This window comes from Encephalitozoon romaleae, chromosome XI, assembly GCF_000280035.1.
Source record: "Encephalitozoon romaleae SJ-2008 chromosome XI, complete sequence".
Taxonomy (NCBI): domain Eukaryota; kingdom Fungi; phylum Microsporidia; family Unikaryonidae; genus Encephalitozoon; species Encephalitozoon romaleae.
In genome coordinates this window covers 170,660-192,043 of record NC_024905.1, presented here as the reverse complement: position 1 = coordinate 192,043, position 21,384 = coordinate 170,660, and the positions used below count along the sequence as shown (strand labels likewise).

The 21,384-nt window shown below is 39.8% G+C and overlaps 20 protein-coding genes across 20 annotated transcripts; 10 read left to right on the top strand and 10 right to left on the bottom strand.

Moving 5' to 3' along the window:
- Positions 1–141: 141 nt before the first annotated feature.
- EROM_111640 (transcription initiation factor TFIID subunit) lies at positions 142–1,812 on the top strand (the record flags this gene model as incomplete). The annotated part of the gene is made up of 1 exon (XM_009267367.1): positions 142–1,812. One exon carries the CDS (start codon positions 142–144, stop codon positions 1,810–1,812), a length of 1,671 nt encoding a protein of 556 aa, XP_009265642.1.
- A 47-nt stretch (positions 1,813–1,859) lies between these two features.
- Positions 1,860–3,068, bottom strand: EROM_111630 (putative amino acid permease; the record flags this gene model as incomplete). Its single annotated transcript, XM_009267366.1, has 1 exon — positions 1,860–3,068. One exon carries the CDS (start codon positions 3,066–3,068, stop codon positions 1,860–1,862), a length of 1,209 nt encoding a protein of 402 aa, XP_009265641.1.
- A 99-nt stretch (positions 3,069–3,167) lies between these two features.
- EROM_111620 (Puf RNA-binding protein) lies at positions 3,168–4,757 on the bottom strand (the record flags this gene model as incomplete). The annotated part of the gene is made up of 1 exon (XM_009267365.1): positions 3,168–4,757. One exon carries the CDS (start codon positions 4,755–4,757, stop codon positions 3,168–3,170), a length of 1,590 nt encoding a protein of 529 aa, XP_009265640.1.
- An 868-nt stretch (positions 4,758–5,625) lies between these two features.
- On the bottom strand, positions 5,626–6,792 carry EROM_111610 (hypothetical protein; the record flags this gene model as incomplete). Its single annotated transcript, XM_009267364.1, has 1 exon — positions 5,626–6,792. One exon carries the CDS (start codon positions 6,790–6,792, stop codon positions 5,626–5,628), a length of 1,167 nt encoding a protein of 388 aa, XP_009265639.1.
- Positions 6,793–6,938: 146 nt separating this feature from the next.
- On the bottom strand, positions 6,939–7,520 carry EROM_111600 (hypothetical protein; the record flags this gene model as incomplete). The annotated part of the gene is made up of 1 exon (XM_009267363.1): positions 6,939–7,520. The coding sequence occupies one exon, from the start codon at positions 7,518–7,520 to the stop codon at positions 6,939–6,941; it is 582 nt and encodes a 193-aa protein (XP_009265638.1).
- A 209-nt stretch (positions 7,521–7,729) lies between these two features.
- On the top strand, positions 7,730–8,692 carry EROM_111590 (GTPase-activating protein; the record flags this gene model as incomplete). Its single annotated transcript, XM_009267362.1, has 1 exon — positions 7,730–8,692. The coding sequence occupies one exon, from the start codon at positions 7,730–7,732 to the stop codon at positions 8,690–8,692; it is 963 nt and encodes a 320-aa protein (XP_009265637.1).
- A 461-nt stretch (positions 8,693–9,153) lies between these two features.
- Positions 9,154–9,771, top strand: EROM_111580 (Myb-like transcription factor; the record flags this gene model as incomplete). The annotated part of the gene is made up of 1 exon (XM_009267361.1): positions 9,154–9,771. One exon carries the CDS (start codon positions 9,154–9,156, stop codon positions 9,769–9,771), a length of 618 nt encoding a protein of 205 aa, XP_009265636.1.
- Positions 9,772–9,824: 53 nt separating this feature from the next.
- On the top strand, positions 9,825–10,217 carry EROM_111570 (hypothetical protein; the record flags this gene model as incomplete). The annotated part of the gene is made up of 1 exon (XM_009267360.1): positions 9,825–10,217. The coding sequence occupies one exon, from the start codon at positions 9,825–9,827 to the stop codon at positions 10,215–10,217; it is 393 nt and encodes a 130-aa protein (XP_009265635.1).
- Positions 10,218–10,282: 65 nt separating this feature from the next.
- On the top strand, positions 10,283–10,975 carry EROM_111560 (20S proteasome subunit alpha; the record flags this gene model as incomplete). Its single annotated transcript, XM_009267359.1, has 1 exon — positions 10,283–10,975. The coding sequence occupies one exon, from the start codon at positions 10,283–10,285 to the stop codon at positions 10,973–10,975; it is 693 nt and encodes a 230-aa protein (XP_009265634.1).
- Positions 10,976–11,222: 247 nt separating this feature from the next.
- EROM_111550 (ring zinc finger transcription repressor) lies at positions 11,223–11,819 on the top strand (the record flags this gene model as incomplete). Its single annotated transcript, XM_009267358.1, has 1 exon — positions 11,223–11,819. The coding sequence occupies one exon, from the start codon at positions 11,223–11,225 to the stop codon at positions 11,817–11,819; it is 597 nt and encodes a 198-aa protein (XP_009265633.1).
- A 73-nt stretch (positions 11,820–11,892) lies between these two features.
- On the bottom strand, positions 11,893–12,243 carry EROM_111540 (hypothetical protein; the record flags this gene model as incomplete). Its single annotated transcript, XM_009267357.1, has 1 exon — positions 11,893–12,243. One exon carries the CDS (start codon positions 12,241–12,243, stop codon positions 11,893–11,895), a length of 351 nt encoding a protein of 116 aa, XP_009265632.1.
- Positions 12,244–12,361: 118 nt separating this feature from the next.
- EROM_111530 (inorganic phosphate transporter) lies at positions 12,362–12,895 on the bottom strand (the record flags this gene model as incomplete). The annotated part of the gene is made up of 1 exon (XM_009267356.1): positions 12,362–12,895. The coding sequence occupies one exon, from the start codon at positions 12,893–12,895 to the stop codon at positions 12,362–12,364; it is 534 nt and encodes a 177-aa protein (XP_009265631.1).
- A 96-nt stretch (positions 12,896–12,991) lies between these two features.
- On the bottom strand, positions 12,992–13,660 carry EROM_111520 (hypothetical protein; the record flags this gene model as incomplete). Its single annotated transcript, XM_009267355.1, has 1 exon — positions 12,992–13,660. The coding sequence occupies one exon, from the start codon at positions 13,658–13,660 to the stop codon at positions 12,992–12,994; it is 669 nt and encodes a 222-aa protein (XP_009265630.1).
- A 72-nt stretch (positions 13,661–13,732) lies between these two features.
- On the top strand, positions 13,733–14,146 carry EROM_111510 (40S ribosomal protein S19; the record flags this gene model as incomplete). The annotated part of the gene is made up of 1 exon (XM_009267354.1): positions 13,733–14,146. One exon carries the CDS (start codon positions 13,733–13,735, stop codon positions 14,144–14,146), a length of 414 nt encoding a protein of 137 aa, XP_009265629.1.
- Positions 14,147–14,155: 9 nt separating this feature from the next.
- On the bottom strand, positions 14,156–15,094 carry EROM_111500 (tRNA pseudouridine synthase A; the record flags this gene model as incomplete). Its single annotated transcript, XM_009267353.1, has 1 exon — positions 14,156–15,094. One exon carries the CDS (start codon positions 15,092–15,094, stop codon positions 14,156–14,158), a length of 939 nt encoding a protein of 312 aa, XP_009265628.1.
- A 155-nt stretch (positions 15,095–15,249) lies between these two features.
- Positions 15,250–16,560, top strand: EROM_111490 (hypothetical protein; the record flags this gene model as incomplete). Its single annotated transcript, XM_009267352.1, has 1 exon — positions 15,250–16,560. One exon carries the CDS (start codon positions 15,250–15,252, stop codon positions 16,558–16,560), a length of 1,311 nt encoding a protein of 436 aa, XP_009265627.1.
- Positions 16,561–16,640: 80 nt separating this feature from the next.
- EROM_111480 (spindle pole body associated protein) lies at positions 16,641–17,435 on the top strand (the record flags this gene model as incomplete). The annotated part of the gene is made up of 1 exon (XM_009267351.1): positions 16,641–17,435. One exon carries the CDS (start codon positions 16,641–16,643, stop codon positions 17,433–17,435), a length of 795 nt encoding a protein of 264 aa, XP_009265626.1.
- Positions 17,436–17,501: 66 nt separating this feature from the next.
- Positions 17,502–19,376, top strand: EROM_111470 (ATPase/RNase L inhibitor; the record flags this gene model as incomplete). Its single annotated transcript, XM_009267350.1, has 1 exon — positions 17,502–19,376. One exon carries the CDS (start codon positions 17,502–17,504, stop codon positions 19,374–19,376), a length of 1,875 nt encoding a protein of 624 aa, XP_009265625.1.
- Positions 19,377–19,400: 24 nt separating this feature from the next.
- On the bottom strand, positions 19,401–20,435 carry EROM_111460 (putative zinc finger domain-containing protein; the record flags this gene model as incomplete). The annotated part of the gene is made up of 1 exon (XM_009267349.1): positions 19,401–20,435. One exon carries the CDS (start codon positions 20,433–20,435, stop codon positions 19,401–19,403), a length of 1,035 nt encoding a protein of 344 aa, XP_009265624.1.
- An 86-nt stretch (positions 20,436–20,521) lies between these two features.
- EROM_111450 (t-SNARE complex subunit syntaxin) lies at positions 20,522–21,346 on the bottom strand (the record flags this gene model as incomplete). Its single annotated transcript, XM_009267348.1, has 1 exon — positions 20,522–21,346. One exon carries the CDS (start codon positions 21,344–21,346, stop codon positions 20,522–20,524), a length of 825 nt encoding a protein of 274 aa, XP_009265623.1.
- Positions 21,347–21,384: the final 38 nt, after the last annotated feature.

Here is a 21,384-nt window from a genome sequence, read left to right as displayed (position 1 = left end):
CTAATCTGTTAGTGATTTGGGTGTTACATTGCTGAAGATATGCACATGACACTGATGTTGAAATGCTGTTTATAGATGATTATTCTCGGTGTGATTCTATCTAAGAACATGGAAACTAAAATTTTCAGAGGAAACCCCGATATGTCTGAAAATATTAGGGAGAGCGTTTCAACGAAATCACCATCTAAGGACCAAATGGAGGCGTCTTATGTTAGTCTTAAGACTTGGATTGAAGATTCCCTTGATCTATTTAAGAATGATCTCCTTCCTCTTCTGTATCCTCTGTTTATTCACATTTACTTTGATTTGATACAGCAGAACAAGACCGACGAAGCAAAGGAATTTTTTGAGAAGTATAGGAATGATCACTATAACAAATCTGAAGAGATAAAGCAGTTCGAAAGTATTTATACAATACAGCATATTCATGAGAACAACTTTGCCTATACCTTTAAGAGTTCTAAATACCATTTGTCCATGGGGAGATATGCGTTTGACCTCCTCATCAACTTTCTCGAAGAAAGAAACCTAACATACATATTGAAGATACTTAACCAGCATCTGGACATTAAGGTGTACGTTGGGCCGAAGAGCGAGGACAGAGCTCAGGGGATTGAGACAAGCGTTGTTGATGCTGAAATAGATCTGACTACCTTCCTGGTCTCTAGAGAGTGTGAAGATGCAATACTTGGGGACGAGCAGTACAGATATGATCATCTTGAGACATATGTATTGCAGCTTCGGAAGCAAAGAGAAATGAAGCCTAAGGATTCACCCTATAAGCCCAATGCATCTCAGATAAATGCAGAAATAGAGAAGCTGAAAGATCTATGCAAAAGAGTAGCAGTGAATAAGAACAACCTCCCTAGTATTTGTTGCTACACAATACATAACACCTATGAAGGTCTTACGGCAGCTGAAATCAGTAATGATCTAAAGCTGATGGCATGTGGATTCAAGGATAGTTACATAGAAGTATATTCATTAACGAACGAGGCTTTGAAGAAGCTCAAGAGTAGCTCTGAGCTTGCAAAGTCTGATATCAAGACCCTAAATGAAGAGAAGTTTGAGGAGGTTGGAAATAGTTATAAGCTTGTTGGACACTCTGGACCTGTGTACGGGCTAAAGTTCTTTTCTTCAAACAAGTTTCTTGTTTCGAGTTCTCAGGATTGCACTGTATGTCTCTGGAGCCTTGATCTTCTGTGTTTACTCGGCGTTTACAAGGCTCACGCATTTCCTGTCTGGTGTGTGGATGTGGCACCCAATGACTACTTCTTTGCAAGTGGGGCAGGAGATAGGCAGGCTATTGTATGGTCTGTCACTACCTCAAAGCCTGAAAGGCTTATAATCTCCTCTCTTAGTGATGTAACTGCTGTGAAGTTCCATCCTAATTCGAATTATCTATTTACAGGGTCTTCAGACCATAGGGTGAGAATGCATGATATAAATACAGCATCCGTTGTAAGGATATTTTGTGGGCATACTGACACGGTGACATGTATAGATGTTTCTCATTGTGGTAAGTTTCTGGCGAGTGGAAGTAAGGACAGAACAGTACTTCTCTGGGATATTCAGAGCTCAAAGCTTTTAGGAAAGTATGTAGGCCACGAGAACACTGTTTTTTCTGTGTCCTTTTGCTTCTATGGAAGTGTCCTTGCCTCTTGTGGTGCAGACAATAGTGTTAGGCTCTGGGATAGGGCCGATCATAAAGGGGGATGTTTGGGGACATACTATACAAAGAGCACTCCTCTTTTATGTGTTAAGTTTGGATACAGGAACATAATATCATGTGCTGGCCCTTTCTTAAGCTAGTTTCTATTTTCTGTCGAATAAAGTTTTATTGTCTTGCCTTGCTTCATCTACAGAGACTTGAAAATTGTATATAGGCTTACCATAACACTCATTCCTATCATGAATATGCACACAGATGTGGATAAAAGAGACTTTTCTTTTTTTATAGATAAGTAGTATACAAACGGGTATACAAATGCTACCGAATTGGAAAAGGTGGCTCCAAGAAACTTCTTGATGACCTTTGTCTTGAGTTCTTGCATAAGATTTAGGAAGATAGCCACCAGGAATAGCAGGATCACTATTCCTTTTCTGTTTACTTCTGTTCTTTTCTCTACTGGAAGATTCTTGAATATCATATCAACAACTGGGTTAACCTGTATTGGGTACCCTCCAAACAATGTCAGCATCATCCCGTAAACAGCCATTCCAGACATGATATTTTTCTTATCCCATCCACTCCTAAGATGCTTATTAACTGGGTTATTCATATCTGAAAGTTCTGTTATAATTTCTCCACTCACCCCATCTCCAAACACAAAGTATCCAGAAAGCCCAATCAAACAATTAACAAGCATTCCGCCGGTAGCAGCACCTAAGGACACGATCATGATGTTTCTGTTGCTTTTGTTCTCCATCTCTGCATATATCTTGACCATGTTTGCCTGGCATACCATGGAAGAAATGAAAAAAGGAACAGACTCTCCTAAGGATTCATTGAACGGCTTTACTTCACCAATAGCGAATGTGCTTCCCACAGTAAAGAACAGATATGCCATTAGAAATGCAAGGTACAGCACAGATGCGATACTTAGGTAGGTTGTTAAGGCAAGCCCAGACAGCGTTTTTTTTGAGGACAGATACAAGAATGGAACTGCAAGGATAAGAACAACAACTTTTCTAGACTTCTCATAATCACTTGTAAGGTTCTGTATGTAATATGAGTTTCCAACAATCAGGTCTGATAGGTATCTATAAAAGTTAACGGCTGCAAGATATCCGTTAAAGAAGATCGATACGTTGACTATATATCCAAGTGTTGTAGATATGCTGGATGCTATACTCGAATATGTAGGGTTTTCATGTCCTGAATATTTAGCTGCATAGGAAATACAGTAGCAGGATACGGCCGTCCCCATGGCAAAGAATATCATGAGAAATATTGCATTAAGGTATCCTGCAGATTTGAATGCATACGGCATAAAGGTTATTCCCGTCCCCACCATTGAAAGAACCATTGCCACAACAGCATCCTTATTACTTAAACCTTTGATCATATTGGGGTTATCCCTAGATGCTTCTTGAAGCCCAAATAGTCTTTAGAGGAGGAAGAGTCTGTTAAACCTTTATTCTCGGAATTTTACATGTAAGTCTTGTCATGTGTTGATTTTGAAGAGAATATGCCTAGCAAATGGAGACTTTTTGAGGTCCCTGATAAAAGGTCTCAATGCATTTTTAATCTCCTTTCGTATGTTTTCTCCGGAAGAGTCGTATAGACGCTGAACAACATAGTTTCCATACATATCAATACACATGGAATACATCCCAGGCTTGGAACCTACGGGTTCTAGGAACTTCTCCAGAAACCGTTCTCTTTGTCCATTGTTTGAGAGCTTAACACATTGTTCGACAACGTTGCTCGAGAACTTACATTTACTAAGCTCATAGCTTTTTTCTATAATCTTTTCGATAACCAGATTCTTTTCCTTTTCCTTCCCAACTGTCAAAATGTGTTGAATGACATAGTTTCCGTACTGATCATCGACTAGTGTTTTTATGTTGTTTATAAGAATTTCTACAATATCTTTGATCTCTTCCTCCTTGCAGAACTCCAGCATTCTTTGGATAACTCTGCACCCATACTTGTGAGTAGCCAGAAACAAGGAGTTTTTTGAGAATTGTTGCAGAATAATCCTCCTGTCCTTACACTTTTCTATACACTTCTGGATAACATGGTTTCCATTCTGATCCTCTATCAACTCTAGTAAGTTACCTTTCACCTCTTCTAGAATAAAGTCGACATCAGGGGAAACATCCACCAGCTTTTGAATCACTCTGCACCCATATGGATGAACAGAAAGAAGATGAATCTGCCCAACCAGGCTGGTTGTTAGTCTTGTTCTTTCCTCCTCAGTTACGAGAGGTATAATCTTTTGAATGACATAATTCCCAAATAGATTAGCAGATAGCTCTGCGGCTGCATCTGCAATATTATTGAAGAACCATGAAATCTCCTCCTTGGAGATATTATCCATTTTCCTCTGTATGCATCTGCTCCCTTCTTGATCTTTGCTTATGCTTATGCATATTTCCTTCATCGATGTTCCTCCAAACACATTTTTATATCCTTTCCCATCTTGCTCTTCATAAATCTCTAAAAGCTCTCTAAAGAACTTACTGTCCATGGGAACACTTTCAACATCTCCAGCTAGGGACGAGGATCTGTGGAATCCTCCTTGTGTAGTCTCCAATCCTTTTGAAGCCTTGAGGTTTAGCATTGCACTGAACACCTCAGTATCCAGTACATTCATATTTCCTATTGGTGTAGTTGCCCTTGAAGTGCCTTTATACTCACTACTCTTCTCTGACTCTGGATAGTCTTCGTCAATTCTTTCTGCAAGAGACCTATTGCTTTCCGTTTCAAAAGAAGTATCTCGAAGCATCTTTACATCAAGAAACCCTGTGTTCGAGAATGCTTTGGTTATCAGGTCATCATACTGGCTTGTCCAATATCCACTTTGCCCTCTTATAAAGAAGCTTGGTGGCTGCAGCCGAGGCTCATTTTTACAATTTCTCCTGTAAAAAATAGAATAGTTCAGATCTGTTTGGATGTCGCCAAGTTCCACTTCATCCTCTATGAAAAACTTATCTACCGGAGGTGCAGATATGGGCCTATTTCTGATCTCCCTGAAATCTGCATGGTGGACACGGCAGTCATTGCTATCATCTATTTCTTCTCTCTTCATTTCTAGTGCCGGCCTTGACGAATTTGAAGGGTGTTTTCATAAATGTTTGAAAAGGGCGTCCTCCTTTTTCGCAAAAGATCGATTGGATCTATTCGCTTACATCGGCTAAGGCAAGACAATCTAATAAGATGTTCTGAGCTCCGCACCCCCATTCTTTCTCTTTGACAAAAAAGAGGAATTAAATAGCTGAATCGCCTTATCTTAAGAACTCTGGAGTTATATACTTTAAATGATAAGGAGAAAGCAAATCTTGCTTGATCTCCCGGGAAAGAAATTTTGTGGCGGGATATCTCCCAAATGAATACGCATTGCTCCATTTTGTGTAGTGAGAATTACGTATTCAGGATGTAAGCAGCAATGAAGGCTGCTTCATCTCCACATGGTAAGTAGGGCGATTTTTTTTTATATTTTTATACTTAGATGAAAAACTTTGTCTAGTTGACATCATACCATCTTTTATGTACACTAGTGAGCATACATCCAACAGGTGGGCATTGCACCAATAAGATTCTCCAAAAACTGTGATGTATATAAAACAAAATAAGTCGCAGGGGAGGGAAAACAAAAGAGAAAATATGTTAACAAGAATAACACTCGACAAGATGAACGAGAGGTATGCAGGGGTTTATTATTCGCCAAGACCATCTGAGCTTCCTGCTCCAGAAGTAGTTGGTATCATCCCGGTGGCGCACAAATTAAGCAAAGAAGATATTCATCGCATGTGCCATAATAATGGCAATAAATGACAGAGGAGGCCTTTAAAAGGAAGTAATTAACACCAACCATGACGTCTTGAAGGCCCCTCAACTATCCAGAGAAGTCTGGTCCTTGCAAGTTTAGTAAATCAAACCGCAAAATCCAATAAAGTTTAATCGCGTTTGAACTTCAATACCCTTACATCAGTAGGAGGCATGGCCGTCAAAACTTTTCTCTCTTCAGATATCTTTCTTTCTAGATCAGAAATTCTGCTTTCAAATTCCTTTCTCTTCTCAACCACCTGGCTTGCAAAGTCTTTCTTTTGAGACTTGAGGACCTCGATTGTTGGATTCATTTGACCGGGAGATGTTGGAATAGGGATCTTGTGCTGACTCAAGTAGAGAGCCAAGTCGACAGGAAGACTAACCTTTTCTCCAGATAGATCAAGAGACCCCATTCTAAATATGATAGAATCAAATTTTGAGGGATTAAGCTTTGATTCCTCTTTTGAAAGAGCATTTTTTTGTTCCTCAAGAGCACTTATTCTCTGCTTTATCTCTTCTTTTTGCTTCTCAAGTGCTTGTGCAATAGCCATCTCTTCCAAAAACTTGTCATATTCAATTTCTTTTTCCCTAATTTTCTCCTGTTGCGCCTTTATTTTCTCAGAAAGTTCACCTCTCTTACTCTTGAGTGCCTGAATATTCTTCTCATATCCCTCGATCGTGGGATTCTTAGGCTTTTCTTGGTCGTTGATCTCCTTCAGTTCAGCCTTGATTCCATCTACAATAGACTGCTTTTCAGCTATCCTTTGGCTCAAATCTTTAATTTCACTATTCAACACATCAAGCTTGGCTTTCATATCTAAAGCGAGTTTACTCTTTTGTTCTAGCACCCCAATGTTCTTCTTCTGTTTTCTAAGATTCTCAATCTCCGACTCAAACATCTTTTCCATTTTGGAATCACACTTGGTGGAAATCAATTTAAGGTTTATCTCTCTCATACGATTGTCAATCTCCTGTGCACTCATCATCTTCTTTCCCTTTTCCGGCTGGACCTCTCCCTTGATGGTCTCATATGCTCCCAATGCCTCGCTCTTGGAATTAAATGCCTTAGACCTATCTTCCTTCAATGACTTTATCTCACTACCTAGTTCATCCAGTTTCTTATAAAGGTCGTTCTTTGGCGAATTCTCTCTTTCTTGCTTATAAATAGATGATATCTTATCACGAAGGTCGTTTATCGATGCAGTCACCTTCCCTAACTCCTGCCTCAGCTCTCCTATAACCGCTAGGTATGAATGGATACCTGGAATCCGCTTCCTTCTATTCTCTTGCTGCATTGTAAGGGGGAAAAATTTTAAACTATAAGTTCTTGCCTAGGTATCACCTAGACTCTCCACTATCAGAGCATACCTTGATTTGTGACTGCAAAAAACCACGTTCAAATGAGAGTTAACCACCTATTTTTTATTTGGAATCCAGAATATCACTTTCTAAGTCTTAGCATGCTTAATATTCCAATCCCAACAGATTCAAAAAAGAATAGAAACATTAATATCCTCTGCATAAGTACCGACACATTTCTAGAGAGCTTATAGACAACATCCGCACAACCTTTTCCTCCTCCACAGTTAGGCCCGCTTCTATCCGTTGGATTGGAAAACCCGCAGCACTTGAACTTTGTTTGAACAAAGCTTCTTTGATTTTCTGTCAATGAGCTCCATCTCCAATCACCCCATGCACGTGACCTTTCATAAATAGTCCAACCCTTGACTGCCATCATGGCCTGCGTGTTCATGAGAATGAGTGTGATTAAGACATAGACAAGCATCCGAAGCTTCCTTCTTGATACCAGTGCCGTGTATCCAAGTATGGCTGATAAGACTTCTAATATGCTTAGCAAATACGAAATAACAAGGACCTTTTCAGGTATCTGAAGTAACTCGTGAGCTGTTAGATAAACAGTTGTTCCGACTATCGATCCTCCAACCCCAGAAATAAACACTAGTGCTTGAATAAAGAAGAACACGACTTTGAATGTCTTTTTGACCGTACTCTTATGATGCATTTATTCCCCAAGAGAGTCTTAATTTACAGTAGATCTCTTGCATTGTTTCAGGCTAAATATCTAGACAAATATGGTTTCTTCAGGAATGTACATGTAATTGAAGTCTAACATAGAACTTCCAAGAAAATGCGGTGACTTCTTGAGGTATCCATCGGCATTTCTCTAGTGTTTCAGATCCTCTATTTATAAAAATACAGCCCGAAAACAACATGAAGAACGAAAGATGCATAAGAGAGCTTTATAACACCAGCGGGATGTCTGAGGAGGTCTTTTGTACAAACGAATATGGATTTGTTGTTGATGCTTTCAACTCTCAGCCAAAAGACAGCCATATCTCCATCAAAAACGAATGGTATGACCTTATAGCAAGATGCAGGAATAACGGAGAAAAGCTGCGGAAGAGTGAAGGTGCAAGAAAGCTGATATATCAAGGCATACCCCTCTCCTTGAAGTACAGACTGTGGGGGCTATTCACACAAAAAGCTTCTGGCTTCAACTATTCAAACTTAATATCTAAAAAAAGTGGGTACGAGCATCAGATCCATGTGGATGTCCAAAGGACTTTCAGAAGGCATTTTCTCTTTAATAAAGAGTATGGTAGAGGCCAATGCGAACTATTCAACATCCTCACGGCATATTCAAACTACAACCCTGAGGTTGGGTATTGCCAAGGGATGTCCAGTGTCGCAGCATTACTTCTTATGTATTTTCCTGAGGAGGAGGCCTTTGAGATGCTTGTAAGCATCATCAAAAACAACAATCTAGAGGCCCTATTTGATAAGAAGCTGAGTAAGGTTCCTCGTGTGCAAAGAATTCAAGACGAGGTTTTCAAGGCTTTGATACCCGAGGTGTATGGCCACCTTCTACACCAAAACATAGATATTGGAGTTTATGCTGTTGGGTGGTATCTGACCCTATTTACAAGATTTGACATCAAGCTAGTCTTGAGGATGTGGGACTTCTTCTTGTTTTTCGACTTCTCTGCCTTCATATTCTTTGCTGCTGGGATTCTTAAGTTTTTTGCTCGAAAGATATTGGAGCTTCAAGGCGAACAACTCATTGAATTTATAGGAACGCTGGATTCTAAAGAGGTAGATGTTGAAAAGGTTGTTTCATATGTGGTAGAGTCTTTTAGAAATGGAGAGTATGAGTATTATAGAGATAGAGTTTGATACTCGGAAAATGTATTGTTTATTTGCAGTGGATGTGCAGTTCGAAAATCCAATAGGCTTTAGACTGGCTGAATTAATTGCCCTTCAGTGCTTCCAATTACCAGTGCACATTGTGGTGAAGGCCCATAAAGGTTTTCCCGCAATAATTAAAGCCTACTGGTTTAGGAAAGTGAGGGGGAGCCGGGTGCCCACACATCCTGAAATAGGTAGTTTTCATAGAGAACTTAATGGATATTATGTAATCCATATGATCATCTTTCAATCCTAGTAACGAAAAACTAGAGTATTGCCGTCAAGAGGCAGGCGTTTGCATTTATTTATGTGAAGCCCGGGAATTCGTATAAATTTATTAGTAGCAATTTGAGGCGTGATTAAATCTTAGAACTAAAATTATGTCAAATATATCATTGAATTTAATTTTTGTAAACAAAAGAATATAAACCCTGGGAGTATGCCGCTTTATGGCTTCGTTGGATCAGTTATCACAGAATCAAAAGGACACAGGCATTAAGCTTGTTAAGGGTCCATGGAGACATGAAGAGGATGAGAAGCTGTTAAAGCTAGTAAAAGAGTTTTCACCAAAAAATTGGTCTTTTATTGCAAAGAAGTTAGGAAGCAGAGTTGGTAAGCAATGCAGAGAAAGGTGGCATAATCATCTCAACCCACAGATCACCAAGAAGCCATTTACTATGGAAGAAGAGGCATTGATAATTGAACTTCATTCAAAGTTTGGAAACAGGTGGTCCGAGATAGCGAAGTACCTTCCCGGAAGGACGGATAATGCAATAAAGAACTACTGGAACTCATCGATACAAAGGAGGAGTGAAAAAGTAAGAAGGAGAAGTATGTTTTGTTCGATCGATGAGTTCCACAAGAACCAAGAAATAAGGTATGGGAAGGAGAGCAGTGTTTTGGGGATTTCTCTTCAGGCAAATATGAGTCAAAAGACAAAGAGAAGCAGTAGTGTTCAGGACATTTCCGAGCACGTTTCAAATGCAAGGTCATTTGACGAGGATGATTTCGACGAGATGGACGAGATTGCTAGCCAAGCTCTTCTGAGGATATGTATGTCATTTTAAATAAACTTGTATATATGACATGAGCTTTTGAGAGGTGTTTTTGAACCCCTAGGATGATGCTTTATAGGGTTATGGATCTTATAGTACGAGAGGACACATTTAAGTTGTTTACAAGTAGGACAGGGGCTGGGATATTCGAGAGACTTGAGGAGGCGCCTAGAATGGAGACAATGGAGGATCTGGAGGAGAGGATCAAGGGATACTTCAAGGAAGTTTTGAGGGTATCGCCAACAGATTCTCTTTATTTCAATGAAGGATTCCGGATGCTCAACTTTGTGGAGAAGATCTTTAAGGAGCTTAGGGAATTGAATGAATCTGCAATGGAACGAAGTATAAGGAGCCCCATGGATGACGTGATTCGGTTATATTCTGAATCCTTAAATAAGTTTGTTGAGGGCATGGACATCCCGGTGCTACAAGAGCATGTGAAGTTTATCATATCCTAGAGCTTAGAAACTCCAAATAAATGGGATGGCGTTTAATGTTTTTAAGACTTCAAGCCCCAGTTGAGATGGGTTCTCAGGCAAGATACAACATGTTTAAGATATTCAACCCTGAGGGCTGTGTGAAGCAGCTGGATTTCATTCAGCAAACTACAGAGCTTGGAAATACGGTTGTTGGGCTTAGAAACAAAAAGGTTGGTATCTTGATAGCTCATAATGAGAAGAGGTCAAGACTTGCCGATGCTCAAAAAAAAGTGTTTTCTATCGACAAGAGGTCTCTGTTTACGTTTTCCGGAATTACTAATGATGGGGAGCAGATTGTGGATTACTTGATCGATAAAAGCATCAGAGAGGAGATCATTAAGGGAAGACCAACACATTTTCTAGATGTGTTTGAGGATTTGTTAAGGGATACATTTGAAAGAACAATAGTTGATGGAAGAAGGCTCTATGGGGTTTCTGGACTTTATATGACAGAGTACGAAGGAATAAGGTTGGTTGAATTTAATCCAAAAGGGTATGCCCGGGAGGTTAATGGAATGAGCATAGGATGCAGGTCGCAATCGTCTAGGACTGTACTAGAAGCATACTGTGAGAAATATGAGAACATGAACACTGAGGAGCTTGTAAGAGTTGGGATTATGGCTTTAAAGAATGCTCACCCAGAAGACGATGCTTTGACCAGTGAAAACGTCGAGATATGGGTTCTTGAGGTTGGAAAGGCTGTACACAATATTGATGCTGGGGTGTTTTTGAATTAAAGCAATATGACAAGGGTATTTGTGTGTATTTCATCTGGTAAGGTTTTCTTTTTATTTACTTCTTATAGGCTACTCTATATCCAGGGATTAAACGATAGTGGTAGTTATTGGTGCCAAGATTTTTTTGTAATTACTAAAGTTGGATTAGAAGCCGGAATGGCAGAAGAACAAAGCCCGTCCTTCAAGGGCTGCTTGAACCTATTGGTATCCAAGAGTAAATATTAAATTTTGCAGGCAATCCCCAAGGATGCCTAAAGACCCAATGCTAATAGCTTCTATGCAGTCAGGAGGAAGCTTCTCCAACATAAGAGTGATACAGAAGAACCTCGTGTACATAATATGCATCCCACAGAAGTACGCCGATGAGGGTGTCTTGAGTAGACATGAGTTTTTTGGACAATTTGGAGCGATTAAGAAAATAGTAGTCAATAAGAGGACTTCATCACTCGAGTCCACAGCCAGTGCCTATATCACGTATAGTACAGACGAAGAAGCAAAAACTTGTATACAAGAGGTCGACGAAAGCCTTCTGGATGGAAAGGTTTTGAAGTGCACCTATGGAACAACAAAATATTGCACATTCTATCTGAGGAATGCAATATGCCAAAACAGCGATTGCATGTATCTACACGAGAATAGATCCCAGAAGGATATTCTAACAAAAGATGAGATGTGTAGTTCGAAACACAAGCTACACGAGTTTGAGATTAGAAACAAAAACAAGAAAAGAATAGGTAAAAGGTATGACTTTGATATTCTTAACGAGCTTTTCAAACACAAGACATCTAGAGTCTTCAAAGCCCCAGAAAGGATTCTCTTTGAGCCTTTAGACTTCACAAACTGACTCTATTGAAAGATTAATGAACTCGTTTTAATTCAAGAGCCACTTTTTATTACCTATGGAATATCATGTGCTCTCATCTGACTTTTCCATTCAACTCGACCCTGCAGTCCTTGATGTATCTCTTTAGGTAGCCGACAATCCCCATATTTGTCTTATCTCCTTGCAGCTGGATTGATGATTTATCATCAAGTAGTATTCCGCCACAACCCATTTCTTTTTTGAGAGAGGATAATAGGCTCTCTCTAAGCTCCCCTGGTATGTTTTCGATGATGGTTACCTTTTTTGTCCCCTTTTTCTGTTGAACCTTCACACGGATTATGTTCCTTTCTTCTTGGATAATGTCACTCTCGCCATATAGGCTTGTCTGTGTAGTTTCTGCTGTGCTTGCTTCTTCGCTCTTTTCCTGGGTTATCTCATCTCCCATATAGGGATTAAAACCAAGGCCAAACTTTTATTTTCTTCCAGGAAGGTGTGTAGGCAGAAATTCTTTGGAATAAGGGACAAATTATAGAGATGCAAGAAAACATTTATGGATTTTTTAATCAGTCTTCCTTGACTCTTTTCTTCTCAGATACCGCAGGTGCCTTCTGGAATAGCATATTTGCTTCAAACGGCCTTAGAACAGGCTTGTTCCAGACATATGCAGTATATAGAGGATTAAGAAGAAGGTTTCTTATTGGAACAAATGATTGAACAAACAATGGCTGAATGACTTTCCACTTCAAATGAAGCACAGTGATGATCAAAAACTGTATCACGGCTGTTCTGCTGACCTTGGTGAGTTCGGATTCGTCATAGCTGGCATAGGTCATTTCCTCCTCTTCCTCTTCGTTGTTATCCTTGAAGAGGGTTGCCTCCCTCTTTATCTTAACTTTACGGCTGTCATTTGTACTTTTGATCTTCTGCATTATGTAGAGTGAAAATACGAGTTGAATAAGATTGGAGCACAGATACGCCCCTCTCAGTATCCATATCGCTTTCGGTGTTTGGAACATCGGTTTCCCTGAAACCTTCATCGATACTATTGACAAAGCAAAGTTTACAAACTGATCCACCGAGACAACACTTAAACCCATTTGGGGTAAATATTTTACAATCTATTAAATTTTTGACTGTATCTGAAAGAATAAGACATATTATAATCGGGGATGTCTTGTGAAAATAGGTCCGATTCAGATCCTGTCCCCCATCTCTACTTCTCGGTAACTTATTTTGTTGGACCCTATAGCCTCAAATACTTCATCAAGGACATTATAGTTGTGTATTGCAAGATATGTAAGCGCATTCATCTCCTTGATGCTCCAAAGATACTTCAAATATCCTGCAGACAAGTCTCCACAGCATTTGCAATCGAATATTCCACAGACATCAAGTCTACATCCATCAAATTTCATCATCATCCCCTGATTGACAAGATTGTTGATGAACTCAGTCCCAAAAACCAAATGGCCCTTGTTCAACAATTCTATGAATTCTTCGACCTCCTTAGGTTCTATCAATTCATTCCCGTCTATAAAAATCTTTCCCGTGTCAAAGTCTGCATAGTAGTCTGGCTTCAGGACTTCAAGTATTTCTTCATACTTCTGCCTCTTGAGTTTGTAGTGCCCCCTCTTCGAAACTAAAGTGTTGGGCTTGTTCCTGAATCCTAGACATGTTTTTATGTTGGAAAGGGCACAGAATTCCTTTATCTCGAGGTCAAGTCCCCCCTCATAGGCGGAATCCTTATACAAGATATCGTCGATGTATATCTTCACATTCTTGTCTGTGGAAGGAACCGACTGGGCATCTATCACATGTGGAACAACACAGAATTTTGTCGATATGAAGTACAAAGGCTGCATTCGGGGCTTTATGGCAAACTCTAATTGCTCGTGAGGCATGCGATTTTGATGGTGGCAAAATTTTCACCCCAGATGATTGAAGAGATCTACGAGGTTAGGCCAGAGAAGTTTAATGACGCGCTCAAGTCTTATCTCAAGTCAACCAACAAGGTAGTCCCTCTTCAGGATTATGATATCATGAAAACTGGAGAAGGAAAGGAACAAGCACCTATTGAGGATGATTGGTACTTTACAAGAATGGCTTCAATTGTGAGGCAAATCTCAATCAAAGGAGCTGTCACACCTGAGTTTCTTGCAAAGAGATATGGGTCACGCAAGAACAGAGGATGCAGGCCTAGCAAGTATGTCAATGCTTATCCAGAGATAGGTGTTTCCGTACTCGAGAATCTGAAGAACATGGGATGGATAAATGAACATCCTAAGGATATGTTGACAGAAAAGGGAAGAACAGTTGTCAAGGAAATTATTGAAAAGGTTAGGGAATAAAGTTTTTATTTATCTATCACTTCTTACTTCCTTAGACAGCTCATTGGCAAGATGCTCCAGCCTGTCTCTTGATATCTTGTAGTTTATTTGGTCTCTTTCCATCCTGTAGCGGAGTTCTGAGCAGCAGCGAAGATTATTGATGAAAGAAAGTTCATAGGGGTATACAGCTCCACAAAAGACTAACGGATATGGCTCTGATGTTCCTATTCTTTGGATGTCATATTCTTCACCCTTTCCAGATTTCTGCACAGCCCAGACGATCTTTCGGACCATGTTATGTAAAAATGCTCTGGCCTTTATGTCAAGGTAATATATATCCCCATCGTCTATTATTCTGCATTCGTCTAATTTCCTCTCATACCGGGCATTTTTATCGGAGTGCTTGCTGAAGTAATAGAAATTGTTGATGTCTTTGATTCTAGATGCTGCTTGATTCATTTCATTAATATCAAGGCCTTCCTTATGGAAGTAATATCTGTACTGTCTTTGTATACATGTAAACCTTGCATTGAATGTGTCCGGTACAGGTGCCCATCCAATTACACGTATGTCTGATGGAAGATAATTGTTCAGCATTATATCATATTTATATTCCTTATGATCATCCTTCGTAATAACATAGCTTCTGTTGGGTTCCAAAACTCTTGATATAACAACACCAGATGCTACCATATTTATTGCACTCACTCCTGAATCTGTCCTTCCTGCATATACCAACTTTTCCCCCAACCCTGTGGCCTTCAAAGCATACTCAAGATTTCCACCAATAGTCTTTCTCCCATTTTGGGGGGAAACCCCGCTATATCCCTCCCCATTATAAGATATCTTCAATGCAACTGTCCTTTGAGAGAGGCATTTAAGTGCTTTCTTATGCTTTTCTTGATGCATTTTCTTTACGTTTCCTTCATTGCCTGGATTTTGAAGTCTCTCACAGATGTTGCTCTTCATTTCAGGACTATTTTTACTATTCTCATTATGGAAGGTGCGCTCAGAATTACTTGATCCTTCATAGGCTTATTATACACAAATAATCTTTTCTCAGCTAATACAAAAATTTTCATTAAGAATCTATTAGTGGACGGATCAGAAGCCCTCAAAGACAAATGTCATGGACGGTCAGGTTGTATCAATACTTTGGCTTGAAGTCCTTCACTCCATTCCTTTCATTCATGGTCCCTTACCTTGTTGAGCAGAAGGGATTTCGTAATGGAGAACTCCATAACAACTTCAGCCCGTTGTTTTTTACATCCTCCATTATCGTTTCTCTCACTTCGTTTCTCATAATCGAACTTTTGGGAAACAGAATGAGTCTTTTCGTTGACACATTCATTGAGGTAGTTGTATACCTGATATTCATGTTCATGCCATTCAGAAACAGCTTTCTGACAGCCACAGTATATGTACTCCATGGAGCAACGACATCCTTCGGAGTTGTGATGAAGTCGATTCTCAACTCTACTGCCGAAAGGAAGGAGGACAGGAAAGTGATTTTATCAACAGCAATCAACATCAAGACATCGGTAAGTGTTGTTTCATCATGGATTGGTCAGGACATCATAATGTGTGGAGGATGCCATAGAGTGAATATACTGATTTCTCTCCTTGGCCTATTCCTTGCACTTCTGACTACGTTTTTACTTCCTGCCACAGTTCCAAATAAGGAGGAGGAAAGGCTCATAGATTACATGTGGAACCTCTCTGAGGCTTGGAAAAAGATCAAGAGTACCTACAAGCCCAGTGTAGTTCTTGCATCCCTGCTTTCATCATCTGCAAGTATTCTTTATATATGCCTCTCATTCTACTCTGCAGGAATATTCCTTGAAAAAAAGAAGAACGGAATGGAGAGCAGCATTAAGATAAACAGAATGCTATTTCTCATAGCAAAGCCTGTGCGTTTTGTTTCCTATGCAGTGATCAAAATCTTTTCTAACTTCGACAGCTCGGTATCCTACCATTCAAATCCGAGCAAGCCTGTCATTATTCATGGATACATTGAGGGATGCTCAAAAATACTTTCTTCTTTTGCCGGCTTACAGATATCAAAGGTTTTGTCGGAAAGTAGATGCTTTCCTTTAGCATTTCTAACATCAATGGCGACAATGGCGTTTATATACTGCCTAGGGGCATCCAACTCCATGTCATACTCATATCTGTTCTACATCTTGGCTTCTTTGTCATCATCTTTGTGTAAAACCATATCAAACATAGGACTACAAAGTGTATGTGAAGAATCTGGATATAAATTTGTCCTCGGCTTCAATCTATTTGTATCATCCATTATACACATATCCATCACCCATTTTTCAAGAGCTTATAGTCTAAGTGTCAAATCAAAGTTGATGTTGTACTTCTACACCAACGCTTTCTTTATTATGGTTGCATTTGGCATATACGTTCTGGGACAGCAGACCTGATGACCATGCACGGCTGATGAAAATACATTAAAGACTTGGGATGCTCGAGGAGTTTTAAATTTTCGCTTTCATATGGGTACATGAATAGAAGAGATCGCCTCCAGGTGAAAAGAAGCCCTGACTCAACACTAAACTTTGGGATAGACGAAACAATTATGCTCCAAACGCCGACTCCAAAGATGAGGGCTACCAAGAGCGTAGAGCCAGTAGAGGCACACAAGTATGGTCAGGGAGGGAAGGGTGTAAAAGTCTATCCCGTCTACGTAGCAATTGGTATTCTATATGTTATACTTTTCTACATAGCTATCACGAGGCCAATGAACTCCATGATCATAATGAATCTGATGGAAGAGATAAGCATATTAAGGGAAGAAAACAGTCGAATGAGTAAGCAGATAGAGTCCATGGGATATACAAAAGAGGTAAATTATGCAAAGGTTGAAGAAGGAGCAAGAATAAGAATTGAGAATGTTTCACAGCTGTTTCCATACGGGCTTCTGGGGTTCAGGAAGTACAAAGATCCGGCCACGATATTTGACGAGAATGTTAGCGTTGGGGAATGTCTATCATTCAAAGGATGCAATTGTAAATTTTTCATTGATTTTGATAAAGAAATTACAATCGATAGAGTCGGGTTCTATCATCCCAGGACAAAGGATACAAGTAGTGCAATACACGAATTTGAGGTTTTTTGTTATGGCTCCAATGGGCGTCTATCTCTGGGGGAGTTCAAGTATGATGTAGATGCATGTGGATTCCAGACATTTGAGCTTGAGAAGGTGAAAACCAATTCAATAGAGTTTGCCATTAGGAGCAACGGAGGGAACAAAAAGTTTACATGTATCTACAAAGTCTATCTTTTTGGAAATAAATAGTATCTTGTTGCAAGCCTAAATACTTCTTTCAGGATTTGAGGACAAAATGGTTGAATCCCTTACGAGATGGGAAAAGGTGATGAGAAGACTAGTCTTACAAGACTGGCTATTGTTAACTTTGAGCTTTGTAAGCCATCCCAATGTGCATCTGAGTGTAGGAAAGCATGCCCTGTAAACAAGACAGGAAGGGAGTGCATAAGAATAGAGAAGAAGTCTGTGATATCGGAAGTTTTATGCATTGGATGCTCTGCATGCCAGAAGAAATGCCCTTTTAAAGCAATTTCTATAATCAACCTCCCGACAAACCTGACCAAGGAAATAACACATAGGTATGGCATGAATGGATTCAAGCTGCACAGGCTTCCGATTCCAAGGCCTGGAAAAGTGCTTGGATTGGTGGGCACAAACGGGATAGGAAAGAGCACGGCACTGAAGATTTTATCCGGAGAAATAAAGCCCAATCTTGGCAAGTATGACAACCCTCCTGGATGGGAGGCAATCTTAGGATACTTCAAGGGATCAGAGCTTCAAGGATACTTTACCAAGATTCTTGAAGGGCAGCTGAAGATAACGTCTAAAATCCAGTACATTGACAGGCTTCCAAAGATGTTGAAGAGAAGATTTAGTTCTGGAGTGAGGAATACACTTGAAAGTCTTTCATTAGACGATGATGGGACTGCACCAGATGACAAGCTACTTGTCAAAGATGTTCTTGAAAAGATGGATCAAAAGAAGAAGAAGAATTACTATATAGAGAAGATGTGTCTTAAAAACATACTTGATAGGGATATTGAGGAACTAAGCGGAGGAGAGCTCCAAAGGTTTTCTTTGGCATTAGCATGCATGCAGCAGAGCGATGTTTATATATTTGATGAACCTTCTAGCTATCTTGATGTCAAGCAGAGACTCTCGGCAGCAAAGGAGATTCGAGAGCTCTGCGAAGACAATAGTTATGTAATTGTTGTTGAACATGATCTTGCAATACTCGATTTAATGAGTGACTTTGGATGTGTGCTATATGGGCAGTCTGGGGCGTATGGAGTGATAACAGCCCCATATGCCATAAAGTCTGCAATCAACATTTTTCTTGATGGGTACATACCAACCGAGAACATGAGGTTCAGGCCTTCTGAGCTTAAGTTCGACATCTCTGAAAGACCCACCAAGGACATTGAGAAAAGGGCGGAGCATTGGTATGGAGCGATGACAAAGACGTATGAATCTTTCAGGCTCGAAGTGAAGGAGGGTACCTTCTGTGACTCTGAGATAATTGTATTTCTCGGGGAGAATGGAATGGGGAAGACCACACTTGTCGGGCTAGTCGCCGGGCTTATAAAACCTGATTTGGAGGAAGAGTTTACTATGCTTAGCTACAGTTTGAAGCCTCAAAAAATACTTCCCAAGTACAAAGGTACTGTTAGAGAGCTCTTTATGTCAAAGATCAGGTCCTCATTTATGAATCAATCGTTTGTAAACGATGTTATCAAGCCGCTCAACATTGAATATACTTATGATCAATTGGTTCAAAATTTGAGTGGAGGAGAGCTTCAAAGAATTGCAATAGCCATATGTCTTGGGAAGGATGCAAACATATATCTCATTGATGAACCATCAGCATTTCTTGACTCAGACCAAAGAATAGCGATATCCAAAGTTATAAAGAAGTTTATATACTCCAACAACAAGATAGCATTTGTTGTTGAACACGATCTTATAGTTGGAACGTATCTTGCAGATAAGGTGATTGTATTTGAAGGGGAGCCCGGTGTTTCAAGCGTAGCTTCCGCTCCGATGGATCTTTTGGAAGGCATGAACATATTTCTCAAGAACTTAGACGTGACCTTCCGAAGGGATTCAAGCAATCTAAGACCTAGAGTTAACAAGCCTGGATCTGCAAAGGATAGAATGCAAAAGGAAAACAATCAGTACTTCTTCACTTGAAGAGATAATGAATATCATCTTATTTTATTTGGTATACTTCTTTCTGTCCTTTCTGCTCATTGTTGCTTTATTTCTACTACCCTTTCCTCCCTCCCAAAACGAAGTGGATTTCTTCAGGTTCATACCGCAATCACATGCCTTGCTAACACCCTGTTCTTTTGAGCAAAGCCCGCAAACCATCTTATTAGCCATCTGATGTACATGCCCACTCTCCTCATCATGGCATATGTCACAAGGATAAAGGGAGTTGCAGCAAGGAAATCGAAACCATCTGTATGATTTCTTATAATGCCTACACACGCCCTTGTCTGGTAATGGCTGGCCTGGCTTTAGTGTTTCTTTCTTCTTCTGTATGAGCTTTATATTGGATATCTTCAGAGAAATATTCGACAAGCATTCGTAGCACTTTATACGAAAGGTATCACCTATGCCCAGCTCACTTGTTTCGTAGTTCATGTGGCAGCTATCACAGGAAAGCTGGTACCTAGAAGGATTGAAGCAAATCAACTTGCATCCATGGAGGCCTAGAAATCCCAGGAATTCGGAGTCAACAGAGGGAATGTAATTTATTTCCACTCTGCACTTGCATCCAGGGCATTCTGTTGGCCCAGGCATTTCCAAGATTCTTCCACATCTATTACATCCAGCCTGTAAATTAAGGCATTCGCAAGAGACTATGGAAGTATACCTCTTTTCCACTTCTACGGCCACATTCATCTGTACTCTTTTGTTAATGGGAAACTTGTAGTCACTCGGTAATTCGAAAGATCTTTTTGTTTGTTCTTTTCTTTCTGTCTCTGGAACCTCTCCCTTGAAGAATATCTCTAGATTTTCTTCCAAAAATCCTACATATTCCTTTAGATCCCCCCTAAAGAACCTCTTCATGTTGTCTTTAATGAACTTTGGTATCTGATCATTAACTACTTCTACACTTTTCCCAACCTCACTGTATTCAACAGCTATATTGTCTATATCATATATGAAATCTTTTGGCTGATTCAGATATACAAGTATATTGTCTCCTTTTCTTACGACCTTATTGGTGTTCAAGTCCACCATCAACAACCTTGGGAGGCAAAATGGAATAGTTTATTTAACATCTCTATTATTTTCTAGGGAATGAGAGGCATGCAGGGTGTCTTAGACTAATAGTACCGAATTCTATCAAAGGCTCCAAAGAAATTAGTCTTGAAGGTAAAGTATATTAGAAATATAAGTCCAATTATAAGAATCCCATATACAAATACCCTCTTGATCCTGGTTGCCCTTATTTGATATGCCAATGCAGATTCAAGATCGGCATTTGCTGCTGCAGTGTTTTCTTCTCCCGTGATAAGATCGTCGTTTATCGCCTCAACCACCTCTGTTCTCTTTGAAACCTCCTGGCTTATCAGGTTTAACAGGTCTACAATTTCCTGGACCATCTCTTCTATCTTCTTGATGTTTTTTTTTCTATTCTCTGCCTCTTCGAGAATCCCCTGTGCAGAATGAGCTCCCAATGCATATGCAGAAGCAACCTTTGTCCCATCGTCGTCTCCAATGAACTCTTCTATCTCTTTCTCTGTTGCATCAGGCTTTGCAATGATGTATTGAAGCCGGAATTTATCTACCTCATCCTCCCGATGCCTGATCTGGGACTCTCTGTATCTATTTATGGCCTCTGTAAGCTTCTTTGACTGAGCATGCAGATGGATCTTTCTTGTCTCATGATAGAATCTATCCTTCTTGCTATCCTTCTCAAGCTCTGTAGTTTCTGAGGAAAAGCTGTCTATTCTTTCCTTGATATTCCTTGAAAGTACCCGAAACCGTTCATTCAGCACATCTATCTGGTTATTGAGCCCCTTCTCCTCCTCTTTGCTGAGGACAGAGCTGTTTTTCTGGGAGCTTAGGTAATCTATACTGTTTGTATACGAGTTCAATGTCTCTATATCGTTAAGAATTCTTTTCGAGTCCTTTAGAAAGTCCTGCATTTGCAGTAAAGGCAATGATCGGATTTATTTTTAAACAT